The sequence below is a fragment of the Typha angustifolia genome, chromosome 8 (assembly GCF_048772165.1).
Source record: "Typha angustifolia cultivar Huaian chromosome 8, ASM4877216v1, whole genome shotgun sequence".
NCBI lineage: Eukaryota > Viridiplantae > Streptophyta > Magnoliopsida > Poales > Typhaceae > Typha > Typha angustifolia.
This window is the reverse complement of record NC_133246.1, coordinates 8,040,669-8,056,992: the sequence shown is the minus strand read 5'-3', so window position 1 is coordinate 8,056,992 and position 16,324 is coordinate 8,040,669. Positions and strand designations below refer to the sequence as shown.

General features: G+C 43.4%; 1 protein-coding gene across 1 annotated transcript; it reads right to left on the bottom strand.

Moving 5' to 3' along the window:
- Positions 1-13,868: 13,868 nt before the first annotated feature.
- Positions 13,869-14,743, bottom strand: LOC140765457 (16.9 kDa class I heat shock protein 2-like). Its single transcript, XM_073104563.1, has one exon. It carries the CDS (start codon positions 14,634-14,636, stop codon positions 14,166-14,168), a length of 471 nt encoding a protein of 156 aa, XP_072960664.1. The 5' UTR covers positions 14,637-14,743; the 3' UTR covers positions 13,869-14,165.
- Positions 14,744-16,324: the final 1,581 nt, after the last annotated feature.

Below are 16,324 nucleotides of genomic sequence, written 5' to 3'. Positions count from 1 at the left end.
AGAAAAATATAAGGTGACGCTTGCGAGCTTCACCTTGAAGATGCGGCACTTCATTGGTTTTGGGTAACCAATGCCTATGAAACGATTGAAAGTTGGGCCAATTTCTGCACTAATATCACGGGGCGATTTGGAGCGTCGGGTTATGAAGACTTCGATGCTCTCCTCTCAAAGACGGTGCAAACGATGACGGTTGGGGCATACCAAGAAGAATTTGAGAGGATAAGTAGTCGTTGCCAACCTCCATGGACTGATCAACAGCTTCGCAACACCTTTATCTCCTAGCTGCGGGGAGACATACAAGCCGATGTGAGGGCTTTAAGGCCGAGAACCTTAAATTCGAGGACGCAGTACTAATGGAAGATAAGCATCGAGCCATGAAAATACACCTCAAACAGAACTAGATGAGCTAAGAAAGTTGTAATCCTATTCGGCCTACCATAGTGGCAGGAAATGTTATCGGCGTACCAAGAGCCACTGCTACAATGGTGATACGATTCGGACTTCACTGACGTTGTTTCGAGCATGGATTCACTTTAGGAGTGTTTTTGTTTCATATTTTTGTGTTTAAATTCCATTAAAAAAAGTTTTCTACAAGTCGCGTTCAAACACAGGTGGAGTGAGTTCAAACGCGGTTTGTGAACAGGGTTGTGAACGTAGGTGAAAAGAGTGCACTGTACGTTCGAACGTGGTGCGTTCGAACGTGGTGCGTTCGAACGCACTGTGAACGCCTGCATCGCGTTCACAAATACCGTCAGGCGCGTTTGATCGTGCGTTCGAACGCCTACATTGCGTTCGCAAATCCAGAGGAGTGAACTCGGTGCGTTCGAATGCGGTCGGGCGAGTTCGAATGCGGTCGGCGAAAATTGTATTGTTAGGGTTAATTTTTAGTTGTGGTTAGCCTCTAAAAGGATGTGGAGGGCAACCAAAGTTATTATTGATTATTGAGAATTGAGTTTGCCTTGCCTCCTTCATCTTCTTTGCTCCTGTTCTCTCAATCCCCGACGACGCCACTTCTAACCTCCCTCAACCGGCCAATCACCCTAGTCCCTTAGGGGCGGCCCTCTCCTCCCCCTTCTTCCAATCTATCCAACACTTGCCCTAACCCTTCCATCAACTATAACCGTTCCACCACCACTTTTCACCGGTGCCACCCCATTAACGCCGGTCCACCTTCAACCACCATTACCTAGGATCACGTGCCTCCATCCACGGATCTAAAACACCACCCTGACCTTCATCTATTTATTGGACAATATCTTGAGATCCCCACATCCGATTCGCCTAAAACTAGATTTGCTGGAAAGCTCTTTTCTAGGGATACAACATATCAACATTTTACGTCGATCCGACCGCGGCATATTTCGAGATCTTATTTCAAAGTTCCATGCTAGATCTAGTCCAGATTTGAGAATCGGAAGAGATCGAACCTTAGCCCTAAAGGGGAGATCGTATCAAGTTGGTATCAGAGCTCCATAGCCAAAGGCAAGATCGTATCAAACTTGGTATCAGAGCCACCGTTTCTAGATCGTATCAAATCGTGCCTCCTCAAATACCCTGAAGCCCTCCCAAGATGTGAAGTATGCACCTAGAGGTCCAGGTCAAGCACTCACAGCTGCTCATGTGGAGGAACGAAGAGCCAAAGGCCTATGCTTTTACTGTGATGAGGAGTTAATACCCGAACATCGCTGTGCTAAACTGATGGAATCAGTGATGCTAACAAACAGATTGGAGTAGGCTGAGGATGTGGTTGCAGCTAAAGATGAGGGTGTGCCTAAACATCAAGAAGGAGCAGCCCATGGAGGACATTATGATCGAAATCTCCCTCCACGCCTATTCCGGGATAGCCGTACCAAAGACCTTGAGGGCAAACGGTGTAGTCAAGAAAACCACAATGAGAATGTTAATCGACACCAAATCCACCCACAACTTCATTGACAAGAGGCTTCTTAGGAAGATTGGGCTCGAGTCAGAACCCACGGAATGGTTTGATGTGACGATCGGAGATGGCACAATATTGTGGGTTGATTTTATTTGTGGAGGTGTGGAGTTGAAGGTGCAAGGCCAAACCTTCACACTGGACCTTTATCCATTGGCCTTGCATGATGCCGACATTGTCTTGGGGACTCAATGGCTTTGAAGCATAGGGCCTGTGACATTTGACTTCACATAACTAACACTCACATTTGGAGGAATGATAGGAGAGTGCTGCTGGATGGAAATTATCTACAACAAGAACCAGCGTTGCAACCGCTGTTTGAACTCCCGTGTGTAGGGAATGCAAGTGAGCTCGCTTCTTTCTCATCACCCACTTTTCGCTTCTTCTTAGATCTACTGAAAGCCAGCACAAAGGATAGTGATCTGGTCTGACTCATGGAGGAGCAAAGAGAGAACCTATCGAGCCACCCCGAGCACGAGGAGCACGATGGGTTAGTACTTGAGCACGGGCAGATCAAGGTACCCGCGGAGGAGGGGCTACGGAGACAATTGATGACACACTTCCATGATACTCCTATAGCAGGTCATGAAGTGGGTCTTACAAACCTACAAGCGGCTAGCCCAAACTTGTACATGGATAGCGTGATAGACTCTGATACCAATTTGATACGCTCTGATACCAAGGATAAGGCTCTAATACTAATGATAGGCTCTAATACCAAATTGATAAGCTTTGATACCAAATTGATAGGATCTAGAACCAAAGATAGGCTACGCTAAGATTCTTTCAAGATCTAAATTTATTACAAGAATCAATCCACGTAATCATAGGAAAATATTCGTCAGATATTTTCTAGTAGTTAGAAAATTACGAAATCAATTGGGTTGGATTCATAACTTCCTTATCTACAACTTTCATATTTATGGCCTTCGCAGATTCAAACTGTAATAGAGACGAAAACATGAAATAAAATGAGTGATGGCGGTGGTGACGGGTGCAGTGGATGTTAGGGTTATGGAGGGGTATGGAGATGAGGGTGGATTGTGGAAGTGATTAAAGGAAGTAGATGAAGGGAACGAAATGGTTGAGATCCCAAAGAAGAAGGGTGACTCGACAGACGAGGGAGATTAGAAGCGAGGAAAAACCTTGCCAATGGTAGATGTGAAAGGATGGTTAAAAAGGAGGAGGGAGAAGTCTAGAGAAAGGATAGGAGGCAAGAAATCAATAATCCAATAGCATAACGAAGTTGGCTGCCTTCCGCATATTTATAGAGGCTAGCCAATAAGTCCTAAAATAATATGGAACTCTAATTCTAGAGGATTCTGATACGATCACGCCTCGGGCTATGGAGATCTGATACCAAATTGATACGATCTCCCCTTAGGCTAAGGTTCGATCTCTTCCAATTTCCTGATCTGGACTAGATCTGGCACGGAACTTTGAAATAAGATTCCAAAATATTCTGATGTCGAATCGATGTGACATTTTGATATGTTGTAGCCCCGGAAAAGAGCTTTCCAACAAATCAAGTTCCAGGTGAATCGGAGTTGGAGATCTCGAGATATCGTTCGTTTAGTGGACGAACGTTAGGATGGTCTATTTTGGATCTGTGGATGGAGGCACGAGATCCTAGGTAATGGTGATTGGTGGAGGACCGACGTTAATGGGGTGGCACCGGTGAAAAAGTGATGGAGGAAGGGTTATGGGTGATGGAAAGGTTAGGGCAAGTGTTGGATAAATTGGAAGAATAGGGAGGAGAGGGCCACTCCTAAGGGACTAGGGTGATTGGCCAGTCGAGGGAGATTAGAAGCGGCCTCGCCGGGGATTGAGAGAACGGGAACGAAGAAGACGAAGGAGGCAAGGCAAAACTCAATTCTCAATAATCAATAATCAATCCTAATTTTGGTTGTCCTACACATCCTTTTATAGGCTAACCAACAACTCAAATTAACTTTAAAACACAATTTTCGCCGACCGCGTTCAAACTCGCCCGACCATGTTCGAACGCACCGCGTTCGAACGCACAGTGCACTCTCTTCACCCACGTTCATAACCCCGTTCACAAACCGCGTTCGAACTCACTCCATCCGCGTTCGAATGCGACTTACGGAAAACTTATTTTAATGGAAATTAAACACTAAAAAATGAAACAAAAACACTCCTAAAGTGAATCCATGCTCGAGACGACGTCGGTGAAGTCCGAATCGTATCAGATTCCCGTCAATCACGTTCGAACACACTCAAAAATGCCCCTTCTCTGGATTTGCAAACGCAACACAGGCATTCGAACGTGGGCATTTGAACTCGCCCGACCGCATTCGAACGCACTATATGCGTTCTCTGTATTTGCGAACCTAATGCAAGCATTCACAAGGTGTTCACAAGGGCGTTCGAACGCGACTCCACCTGCGTTCCATCTATTCCGATTTTCAGATCAGGATAGGATTAGACAAGGAACTTTGAAAATAGATCCCAAAAATGCTGCTATCAAATCGACATGAGATTTTGATATATTGTAGCCTCGGAAAAGAGCTTTCCAACAAATCAAGTTTCAGGCAAATCAGATGTAGGGATCTCAAGATATCGTCCAATTAGTGAACAAATGTCAGGGGGTCTATCTTACGATCCGTGGGTGGAGACACGAGATCCAAGATGTTGGTGGATGGTTGTGAATCGGCGTTAATGGGGTGGCACCGTGAATAAATGGTGGTGGAAGGGTTTTGGGTGATGGAAGGGTTAGGGCTACTGTTTGATAGATTGGAAGAAGGGGCCGAGAGAGGTTTGAAGCAGCGTCGCCTGGTGATCGAGAGAACGGGAGAGAGGAAGACGAAGGAGATAAGGCAAAAACTCAATTCATCAATAATGACTCCATGGTTGCCATCAACACTTTTAGAGGTTAACCAAACATTTCAAAAATAACCCTAAATAGTACATTTTCGCCGACCGCGTTTGAACACACATTTTTTTGCACTTCTCTGGATTTGCGAACGTGGTGCAGGCATTCGCAAGTGCGTTTGAACGCGACATTCGAACGCACATTTTGCACTCTCTAGATGTGCGAACCTGATGTAGGCGTTCACAAGCGCGTTCGAACGCACTCTACCCACATTCAAACGCGACATAAAGAAAACTTATTTTTTTAGAATTAAATATTAAAATAAGAAACAAAGGCACCCTTAAAGTGTACTCATGCTCGAGACGACACTAATGAAGTCCGAATCGTATCAATCCACCATGATTTCGCAACCTTTTCCTCAAGGTTTGAAATTTCAGAAGTGATCCATGATATCTGACTCTAGCTCCCAGGTAGACTCGTCAGTGGGCTTGCCTAGCCACTCGATCAGCACTTCGGTCTCCAATCTAGATCCATGGCGTCTTCTCCTGTGGCCTAAGACTCGGACTGGTTCAGTTGGCCCATCTTCCTCCATTGGATCGAGCAAGGCCGAACCCGCACACGCAGGCCTTTGTCATGAGTCTGCTTCATGCGGTTTTGGGATGTTGCTAGGTGTATCTTGAGCTTCATCTCGATGAGCAAGTTCCAAGTCAAGCTCGGTCTTATCCGCCACCGCGAGTCTTTCATAGGGACACAAGACAGGGGGAGTGCGCCCATAAACCGCCTTAAAGGGGGTCATACCGATGCTAGAGTGATGAGCGGTATTGTAGGACCACTCAGCTCATGGAAGGAATTTGACCTAATCCTTTGGTCGGTCCGCCATAAAGCATCTCAATTATTGCTCTAGTCCACAATTCACCACCTCGGTTTGGCCATCCGTCTCGGGGTGATAAGCTGAACTAAGGTTGACTTGAGTCCCTTGCAATCTAAAGAACGTGGATCAAAACTCGCTGATGAAGATGCGATCCCAGTCTGACACAATCGTCCTAGGCATCCCATGCAAGTGCGCCACTTCTCGAACAAAAGTATTAGCTATCTTTTTTGCTGAAAACAGGTGCGTCAATGCTATGAAATGAGTATATTTGCTTAGCCTATCTACCACAACAAACACCATCGATTGTCCTCGAACCTCCGGCAGCCCCTCGATGAAGTCCATAGAGATGTCCTCCCAAATACGCTCCGATATAAGGAATGGTTGCAATAGCTCACTGGGCTTGAGTGTCTCCGACTTGACTCGTTGGCAGATTTGACATTCACACACATACTTCTTCACGTCCGTCTTCATCGCTGTCCATGTACAGTTTTGGGCCAGCCGATTGTAGGTATGTAATACCCCTTCATGACCTTCTATAGGAGTATCATGGAAGTGTGTTATCAATAGTCTCCGTAGCTCTTCGTTCCCAAGTACCTTGATTCGCCCGTGCTTGAGTACTAACCCGTCGTGCTCCTCGTGCTCGGGGTGGCTTGATGGGTTCTCTCTCAGTTCCTCCATGAGTCGGACTAGATCACTTTCCTCTGCACTGGCTCTCCGTAGATTTGAGAAGAAAGGAAAGGTGGGTGCCGAGAAAGAAGCGAGCTCCCTTGCGTGCCTTATGTTTGGAAGTTCAAACAGCGGTTGACTTCCATCTAGCAGCACTCTTTGGTCATTCCTCCAAAATGTCAATGTGAGGTTTGTAAAATCAAATGTCATGGGCCCCAAGCTTCGAATCCATTGAGTCCCCAAAACAATGTTGGCACCTTCGCAGATTCGAACTGTATTTACGCCCTTTGCAGATTCGAACTGTAGCAAAGACGAAAACACGGAATAACGTGGGTGATGGTGGTGGTGACGGATGAAGTGGATGTTAGGGTTATGAATGGGTATGGAGATGAGGGTGGATTGTGGATGTGATTAAGGGAAGTAGACGAGGGGAACGAAGTAGTCGAGATCCCAAAGAAGAGGGGTGGCTTGATAGTCGAGGGAGATTAGAAGCGAGGAGAAACCTTGCTAACGGTAGATGTGGAATGATGGTGAAGAGGGAAGAGGGAGAAGTCTAGAGAGAATATAAGAGGCAAGAAATTAATAATCCAATAGCATAATGAAGTTGGTTGCCTTCCACATATTTATAGAGGCTAGCCAACAAGTCCTAAAATAATATGAAACCCTAATTCTAAAGGATTCCTATCGATCGCATTCGAACGCACTCAAAAAGCCCCATCTCTGGATGTGCACACGCGATACAAGCGTTCGAACACACAATATGCGTTCGAACACACAATATGCGTTCTCTGTATTTGTGAACCTGATGCAGGTGTTCACGAGTGCGTTCGAACGCGACCTACAGGAATTTTATTTTAATGAAAATAAATACCTAATGTCATAAGAAAAGATCCTAACTAACTGTATCGGCCCACTATGCTTCCCCCACCTTGCCCTCAAGGTGAAAAGTCTGGGAAATGCTCCAAGATATCGGTCTCCAACTCCTATGTCGCCTCATCAAATGTCTTGCCAAGCCACTCAACTAGAATCTCCATCTCCAATCTAGTACCATGTCGTCATTAGCGTCTAGAAAGTACTCGAAGTGGCTCTACGATCTCTATCTCCTCCAATGGCTCCGGTAGAACCAATCTAACAATATCATGATCTCCAATGCGCTCTCTAAGCAATGAAACATGAAAGACAGGGTGCACTCTTGACCCCTCCGGCAGCTCCAAACGATATGCAACCGGACCAATATGCTCCAACACTCGAAACGGACCAAAGTAGTGATGTGCTAACTTTCGGTTACGCATTGGACGCAAGTTCACCTGTCGATATGGTTGCACCTCACAAACACCCAACTGCCGATGTCGAACTCCTGCTCCCTATGGTTACGATCATAAACTTGCTTTATACGATTTTGAGCAAGTTTAAGATGAGCACGCAACCTCCTCAATGTGACATCTCTATCCATCAATGCTAACTCCACCTCTATCCTATCTGTCGATGCCACTAAATCATAAGCGCGTAACGTCCAAGCCGTGTGTCCATACACCACATCAACTGGAGTCATACTAATGCTATTATGGTAGGTGGTGTTATAAGACCATTCCGCCCACGGTAAGAACTCCAACCATCGTCTCGGCATCTCTCCAACAAAGCATCTCAAATATTGCTCAATGCCTCGATTAAACACCTCAGTTTGGTCGTCTGTCTGTGGATGGTAGGCCGAACCAAAATTTAATCAAGTCCTCTATAATCTGAAAATCTCAGTCCAAAAGTCGCTAATAAATACACGATCATGATCCGAGGCAATCGTGTATGACATGCCATGTTATAGAGTAATATCTCTAACAAAAATTTCAACCACTGACTTGGTTGAAAACGGATGTGATAATGTCAAAAAGTGCTCATACTTGCTCAATTTGTCAATCACCACAAAGATAATAGAATAACCACGTACCAGCGAAAGACCCTCTCTGAAATCCATAGAAATATCCTCCCAAACACGGTTCGGTATAGGTAAAGGCTGTAGTAATCCGGCCGTTTTCAAAGTGGTTGCTTTAGCCCTTTGATAGACTTCGCAAGCACGGACAAAACTCCTCATATCCCGTCTCAATCCTAGCCACGTGCAACTCTGAGATGTCCTCCTATAAGTCCTCAAGACACCCTCATGATCAGCCTCTGGAGTTTGGTGAAAGTGCTCCAATAATTACTGCCACAATCCATCATTTACGGGCACTCGAATGCATCCGTGGTCCAGCAACAAACCGCCTCGATTCTCTAACTCTGGATGGCGTTCCGGATCATCCATCACCTCCTACAATAATCTCAAAATATTTGAGTCAGATGAACATGCATACCTCAGCTCGTCAAGGAAGTGAAAAGTAGGAGATGAATAGGATGCAAGCTCGGCGGTATCGGGTAGGCACAATAGTGCATCCGCCGCTCTATTTTCCATTCCCTTCTTGTATTGGATTTCATAATCATACCCCAATAATTTTGTGACCCATCGTTGCTATGCTAAAGTGTGTATGCATTGTCCCATTTCATCTCCGTATGTAGAATTGCCAACATCTCTCTCTCATAAGTCGATAATTGCTGAGATTTTTATGATAAAGCCTTGTTAAGATAGGCAATGAGACATCCTTTTTGCATTAGTATAGTTCCTATGCCAACACCCGATGCATCACATTCAACAATGAATTCTTTGGTGAAGTCCGGTAGCACTAGAACGGGTGCCATCGTCATTGCTGTTTTTAACTTTTCAAAGTCTGAAGTGGCTTCATCCGTCCATTTAAAAGAGTCCTTTTTCAACAAAGAAGTGAGAGGAGCAGTGATCTTGCCATATCCGGCAATGAATCGAAGATAATAACTAGTCAGCCCCAAAAATCCTCTCAATCCGATGGTAGTAGTAGGAATAGGCCAAGCGATCATACATGCAACATTTTGTGGATCTGCCGCTACACCATCCGCTGAAATGATGTGGCCTAAATACTCTACTTTTGGTACTCTCCATAGGCACTTGGACTTCTTGATCTTTAATTGGTTTTGCTTCAACAAATTCAGCACATCCTCCAAATGCCACCAATGCTCCCATGCAGTCCTGCTATACACTAAAATATCGATAAAAAATACCAAGACATACCTTTGCATAGAGGCCAAAATATATCATTCATGAGGCCTTGAAAGGTAATTGGAGCATTAGTGAGACCAAAAGACAACACTCTACTCATAATGCCCATTTGGAGTCCGAAATGTAGTTTTATGCACATCCGCCGAGTGAACTCTAATTTGATGATACCCCAACCCTCAAGTCAAGCTTAGTAAATATAATCGCCCCTACAAGCTCGTCCAGCTACTCCTCGATAACCGGAATGGGATACCGGTCCTTGACAGTAATAACGTTTAGTGTTCGATAGTCGACAAAAAAATACCATGTCCCGTCATTTTCTCACACCAAAAGCATGGGGGATAAGTATGAGCTACGACTTGGTTGTATGAGACCTTGCTCCAACATCTCGATTACCATCTTTGAGATAACTTCTTTTTGCACATGTGGATACCGATATGGCCTCATGTTCGCCGGTGCAGCATAAGGTACAATCTCTTTGTGATGGTTCGTCGCTCTCCTCGGTGGCAACTCCTACGGCTCCTCAAACAGTCCAGAAAAGTTATCTAATAAATTATACAATTCAATGGTAATATCTGAACTCATTTGAAGCTCATCTCTTGCTGGTCCTAACTGAAGAAGATAGGCCAAATCATACGCACAAGGCAACCCCACCATAGGCTGCATCGCAAGAATTGGCGAAGACTGAACATCATCAACCCGCACATATTTGTTTCCTTATTTATATTTTATCCACATGCTCTGAAAATCAAATATGACTGGTTCCAAACTTTGTAACCACTGAGCACTAAGGACAACGTCTGCTCCTCGCAACACCAACAGATACAAGTCCACAATGATGTCGTGTCCTTGCACCCGTATACCGACTTGGCGACACAAGCTCTCCGCCCTAAGCTTTGTGCAGTCTCTAATAGCAACGTTAAACCCCGTAGTTGATAACCAATTCCAATATTTAATAATCAATAATCCAAAGAGGCTGCTGTTTCACATATATATATAAGGGCTAGCCAAACATTAAAAAACCCTAAACAAATTTTATTACAACTCAACTTTTCCGTCGTGCGTTCGAACGCACCTCGATCGCATTCTAATGGCCAAAACGCGTTCTCTATATATGCGAACACAAGATCAGATATTCGAACGCCATCCATTTGCGTTCAGATGCATCTGCTAAAAACTATTTTATTTTCTTAAATATAAATAGAAATTGATACAAATTAAAACGGTTTAATCATGTTCACTATACATCTAATCAAAAACCGCAACACTTGAGCAAAGCACCACATCTAAATCGCACAAACTCTTTTCTCACAATTGATTGCAAAACTGCCACCATAAGCAACCACCGATCGTTAACCCAACAGGAGAGCAAGAGAAGGAGACAAGAAAACTTACAAAAGGGTCGCTAACCCAACAGAAGAGCAAGAGAAGGAGACAAGAAAACTTACAAAAGGGTCGCTAGGGTCCGACAAGGTCAGCAACGACATAAGGAAGAATGGACACCTATGCACTCGAGGCGCCAATATGGGGGTTATCTGGGCAACACAATAAAGTGAAGCTGGGGAGGGCCTTGATAACTCGACCAAACTGCCTAAGCGTAGGCCAAAACCAGCCCATCCCCATGGTCTGCCCGCAATGCGCATAGAGACACGTCCACCCCCACGCACCCACTCCTGCATGCCTTCTCGTGCGCTTGCCCAGCCTATAGGGCGGGTCATTATGCACTGACTCATATTCCAGACACTAACGCACTCGATTACTAAAGTGGAGGCTATCTAGACAACTCTAATAGTTAGAGAGGTTCCCAAACTAGAGAATGGTACATCGGCAAGTTTTCAACCACGACAGTCGTCTGCCGGAACCCACTAACTGGCTTAAACCAACTACTCGATCCAATGCCAACGAGTGGCCTAACTACATCTATCACCAATAATAGAAAAAGATGGGAGGGGGCTCATTGATGACAGTGACGGTGGGGTGGTCAGCAGACTCCATCTCCGATAGTGGCGACATAGTGTACTGATGCTAGGGAGGGCTCGGCGAGATGGAAACTATCCGAGAAGAAGGGGAGGGATGGAGTGTTTAAGAGGATGAAAGGGGTAGTTTGCATGACTCGAGGCCAGACCCTACGCATGCCTACTCGCTGGGTTGGCTCTGTCGTAGGTCATAATAAGGCCAAGTGTGGAGGCAGGTATAGAGGAAAGGAAGAAAAGAAATGAAAAGAAAAGAGGAAGGAGAAGATGAAGACAGTAGGTGCATAGCATGTTGGCAATTTTCTCTCTCATGTTTTGGGCGTTATAGAAAGGCAACTTAAGCTCTTCTCCTATTTATCTGAAAACATGGGATCTCCTTTGTCGTCCTCTGGCCCATAGAGAGCTTTGTATTTGCAAATCAGAACTAGTGAACAAAAGCTTGAATATGAAATTGGCTTGGAGACTTCTTCTGGAGTCTAATAGAGATTGGTCCCTCCTAAAAGCTAGATACTTTTCCTGCTCTTTCATTTGGACTGCAAAGCCCAGATATCATTCCTCATGGACGTGATCCATGGTACTGAGAATGAGAGAGATGTCGAAAGCTAACATTACTTAGGAGATTGGTAACAGTTCTTCTATTTGCCTGTTGAATGATTCTTGGTGGCCTTCTTCTGTTCCCTCCGTACCTTGACAATTCCATATATTAGCAATGTGAAGGATCTTATCCTAGGTCACGATTGGAATCTTGATCACATTAAAAGAATGAGCATCTAAGCGATAGCAAACCACTTCTCCATTATTTGCATTGGTCCAACTTCTATCTCAAGAGAGGATTTTTTTGTATGGAAGCCCTTGGGCTTGGCTATTTTTTCTTTTGGTGAAATCTACTTACTACTCTCCGATAGTGATTGGTCAATCTCCTCTTCCTCGAATTCATTCGATTGTTTGTGGAAGGCAATTTGGGTAAGTGAAGCCTGGTAGCCGAGGGTCAACCTATTCATTTAGATATGTGTGGCAAGAATTCTTCTGGTTAAGGAGGTGCTTCACTATCGACAGCCAGCCATAGACCCAGTGTGTCCCCTTTGCCAAGAGGCTTTAGAGCTGGTGGACCATCTTATGATGCTTTGCCCTTTGCTTGAGCAGTTTGATTTCATTGCAACCTCAAGATGAAGCTAGACAACGTCAATATTAGATTCGGTGGGTGGATCAACTCGCTAGCTGCTTTTGTCTCCACTGATCTGTTAACCTTTTTCTTTAGTGTGAGATGGAGTATTTGGCTGAGCAAGACTGAAAAGGTATTCAAAAACATCAATCCAACTTCTCGTAGTGTTGTTTGAATAGCAAATGGGTTATCCTATTCTCCTCAATCGCTGTCTAACATGCAAGATATTGATTCTGAAGCTGCCTTAGAGCCGTTTGATCAAATGGGAACACGTAAGTTGCAATTGCATTGTTTCTCTTCTCAGGACATCTCTCCTCGGGAGACTCGATCGAATGGTTGACACTTCTTGGAGCTTTGGTCTAACTAGTAGGGCAAACCTAGTTTTTGGGAAGCATCCTTCCCACTTTAGCTATGGCAAAGTTGCCTTCCTAAAACACTATCTTAATGCCCTTCGTGATTAAGCTTACCCTTTTGTTTGCTTTATATGAAGTTAAAGCTCGAGCCATATATAATAGATGCTGGATTTTTAGTGATTATCAGAAGATCATGTTGATAGTTGATGAGTTTTCTTTTTTTTTTTTGTTCTTTTTTCTTGTGGGCAATAGAATTAGTATACTAGCATGCCCATGAAGAATACTCCGACCCAAAGGAGAATTGGTAATCTCAGAAACGTTCTTTGACTAAAGCAGAGATATGGAAATAGATATATATACAGCAAACTTGATTCCCGACCACCATGCATGTATGTGCAGAAGAAATTCTTTTAGGTATCATGTGTACAATAATTATAAAAAATTTGATATGAAGATCCTATTCCTTATTCTATTGAATAAAGATTATTGCAATCTTAGAGTGAATATGCATGCTATAGATGATGAATTAAATCATTTTCCTGGTCTCTTTTCTATAGTTATTCTTAGTATTTTTCTCCAATTCCAACATTTCCAATTTAGCTTCTCAAACGAATATTATGTGCAATATTGTTTTAATTGTCTTTTATCAATTTGTATATTTCTAAGATCTGATTGGTAGATAAATGTATCTGCATTTGCTTAAATTCTGATTATACTCAATTCATATCCAATTCATACTTGAAGTAAAGATGTAAACAGAGATGTGGGTATCCAATCCTTTTATATATAACTCTACCTCTCTTCACTCCCAAGCAACGTGATATTCAACCAAACTCAAAATTTCCTATTAAAAATTTTACTTTTTACCTTAATTTTGATAGTCCATTTTTCATACTTTTATTTTATATTGTCCGCAAAAATACCATACGGTAAAAAATCTAAGTTGGCCCAACTAGGAGCATAGATCAATCAACAATATTGCCTTATTTAAACTTGCTATAGCACGTACAAACATACATAATTGGCAACTCCATTACATAGAAAGCTCCACTATATAACACCACATGGAAAGCTTCAACACCTGGAGTACAAAACCTCAAATAAACGAGACACTAACAACATACCGCTGCATACAAGACAACAGGAGATATAATTGTCCATCTTATTTCAAGTGTCGGTATTACTACTAACTTGCAGCTGAGCTCCAACCACATCCCTCCTGGAGCTCCCATTACTTTACGCAAGCATTTGTTGATTCAGCCAGAGATCTCGATGGCTTTCACCTCAGGCTTCTTGACCTCCTCCTTCGGCACAGTCACAGTGAGCACCCCATTCTCCATGGTTGCCTTCACCTGATCCACCTTGGCATTCTCTGGCAGTCGGAACCTCCTCAAGAACTTGCCGCTGCTCCTCTCGACGCGGTGCCATTTGTCGTTCTTCTCCTCTTTTTCCCTGTTGCGCTCTCCGCTGATCTGGAGGACTCTACCCTCCTCCACCTCAACCTTCACCTCCTCTTTCTTCACACCGGGAAGGTCGGCCTTGAAGACGTGGGCTTCAGGAGTCTCCTTCCAATCGATGCGGGTGTTGGCGAAGGCCGACGTCTCGCTTGCATAGTTAGGACGGGACTCGGCGAGGGAGCGGAAGGCGTCGAAAGGGAAGCTTTGGAAAGGATCCCAGAGATCAATGGAGAAGGGGTCGAAGATGTTGTTGCGCCTAACGATCGACATGATTCTTAGGCTCTACTGATATCTAATGACTAGCTTGGAGAAGAATTACTTATACGATGGTGGCTTTAATTTGGTCGGAAGTATTTCCTAGTTGCTTAGCTTTGGAGGAATGTTTAGCTATTTATAGGTCCAAGATGATCTAATCTTGAATTATCCAGAGCATTCTTTTCTGTAGAATGTCCACTAAAGTTAGTCTTCCGGAATTCTCTTTTTTTTTCATCAAACTTCCAGAATTCTCTTCCAGACCCCACCTTTCTTTTTCAAAATTAAGAAAGCGGTAAGTACACCCACAAAAATAAACAACCTTCTTCCAGAATACTATTCGAGAATCCCACTCTCTAGAATTGCTTTCGATCCGCACTTTTTAGAAATCAGGTTGACTGTCAGGTAATTTAGGACTTTATACTGACATCTTACTGTAGGTATTATTGTTCACTAAATGTTATTATGAAGCATGTATATACCATGCTGGTTCATTCTTAGTGATCTTTGTGAAACCAAAATCTCTCTCTTTCAAGAGAAAATTTAGGGATTCTGTTAATACTTTATATTCTATTTGAATAAGTCCTAGGTAAGTCCTTGTCTTTAGCCTTGTTTGATTTGAGGCTAAGCTGATTAGCTTGTCCTATTTCTTAGTCTTGATTTAGTTATTTTAAACTAGGCTAAGGTAATTCAGTGTTTGGTTCTGAACTAGATAAAAGATATATTTATTATTTATAATGTGATTGAAAAAGTGAAAAAGTTATTAGTTTTAGAGGAAAATTAATGATATGTAAATTTGATGGACAAAAATAATATTTTTATGTCATGATGGTGATCATTATTATCATATTCGAATATTATATGGTGTCTTATACTAATATTATAAGATATATTTGTGTGCTTAAGTGCATATTTCAGTATTATGAATGCGATAGGCATGATCATATTGTCCAATAGTATGGTAATTGTAAAACAATAAGGAGATTTTGTAAGCCATTTGAGATAAAAAAGGACTACGTGACTAAACAAGAAAATTATGCAATCGTTGCTACCGCTATTTTATGTTGAACTTTCTAATCATTATGTAAGTGCATGTGGACTGGATTAAAATGGGTCATATTTTAAAAAAATATTCAAAAATTCAAATAGTCTATGATGAACTATATTGATATTGATGGGGTTGTAGTAGGTGATGGTCCGAGCCGGAATGGTGGAGAAGCTAGTGTTGACTCAAGAGTGCAAGTAATTGTGGTTTTGGGTGAGGTTGTTGGGTTGCTGTAGGTTTTTAATGGAGATGTAGGTTGTGGGGAGGTCAATGGAGTGAAGATGATAGCAGTGGGGGTGAGTGGTTTGGGGAAGAAGGTAGGTGGGTGAGGGTATGGCATCTGTTGCGTGAGATGAGGGGAGGGGTACGAGTGGGAGCTGGCGTGCATGGGTTCAACTGGTGGCCTTGGGGATGCCACCAGCTAAAGAGAGAGAGAGAGAGTGGGGGAAAGTGAGAGAGAAAGTAAATTAGGGAAATCTTTCTTAACCCTTCGGGTGCTCACTACACCATATTTATAGTGGCTACCCATACTAGGTTACATGCACTCCAAGTAACCCTAAACTAGACTCAAATGACTAGACCAACCTTGACTCGACTTGACTCGACCTGACTCGATTAGACTAACCCAACCACCCAACTCTGGGCTGGTTCATAATAATCC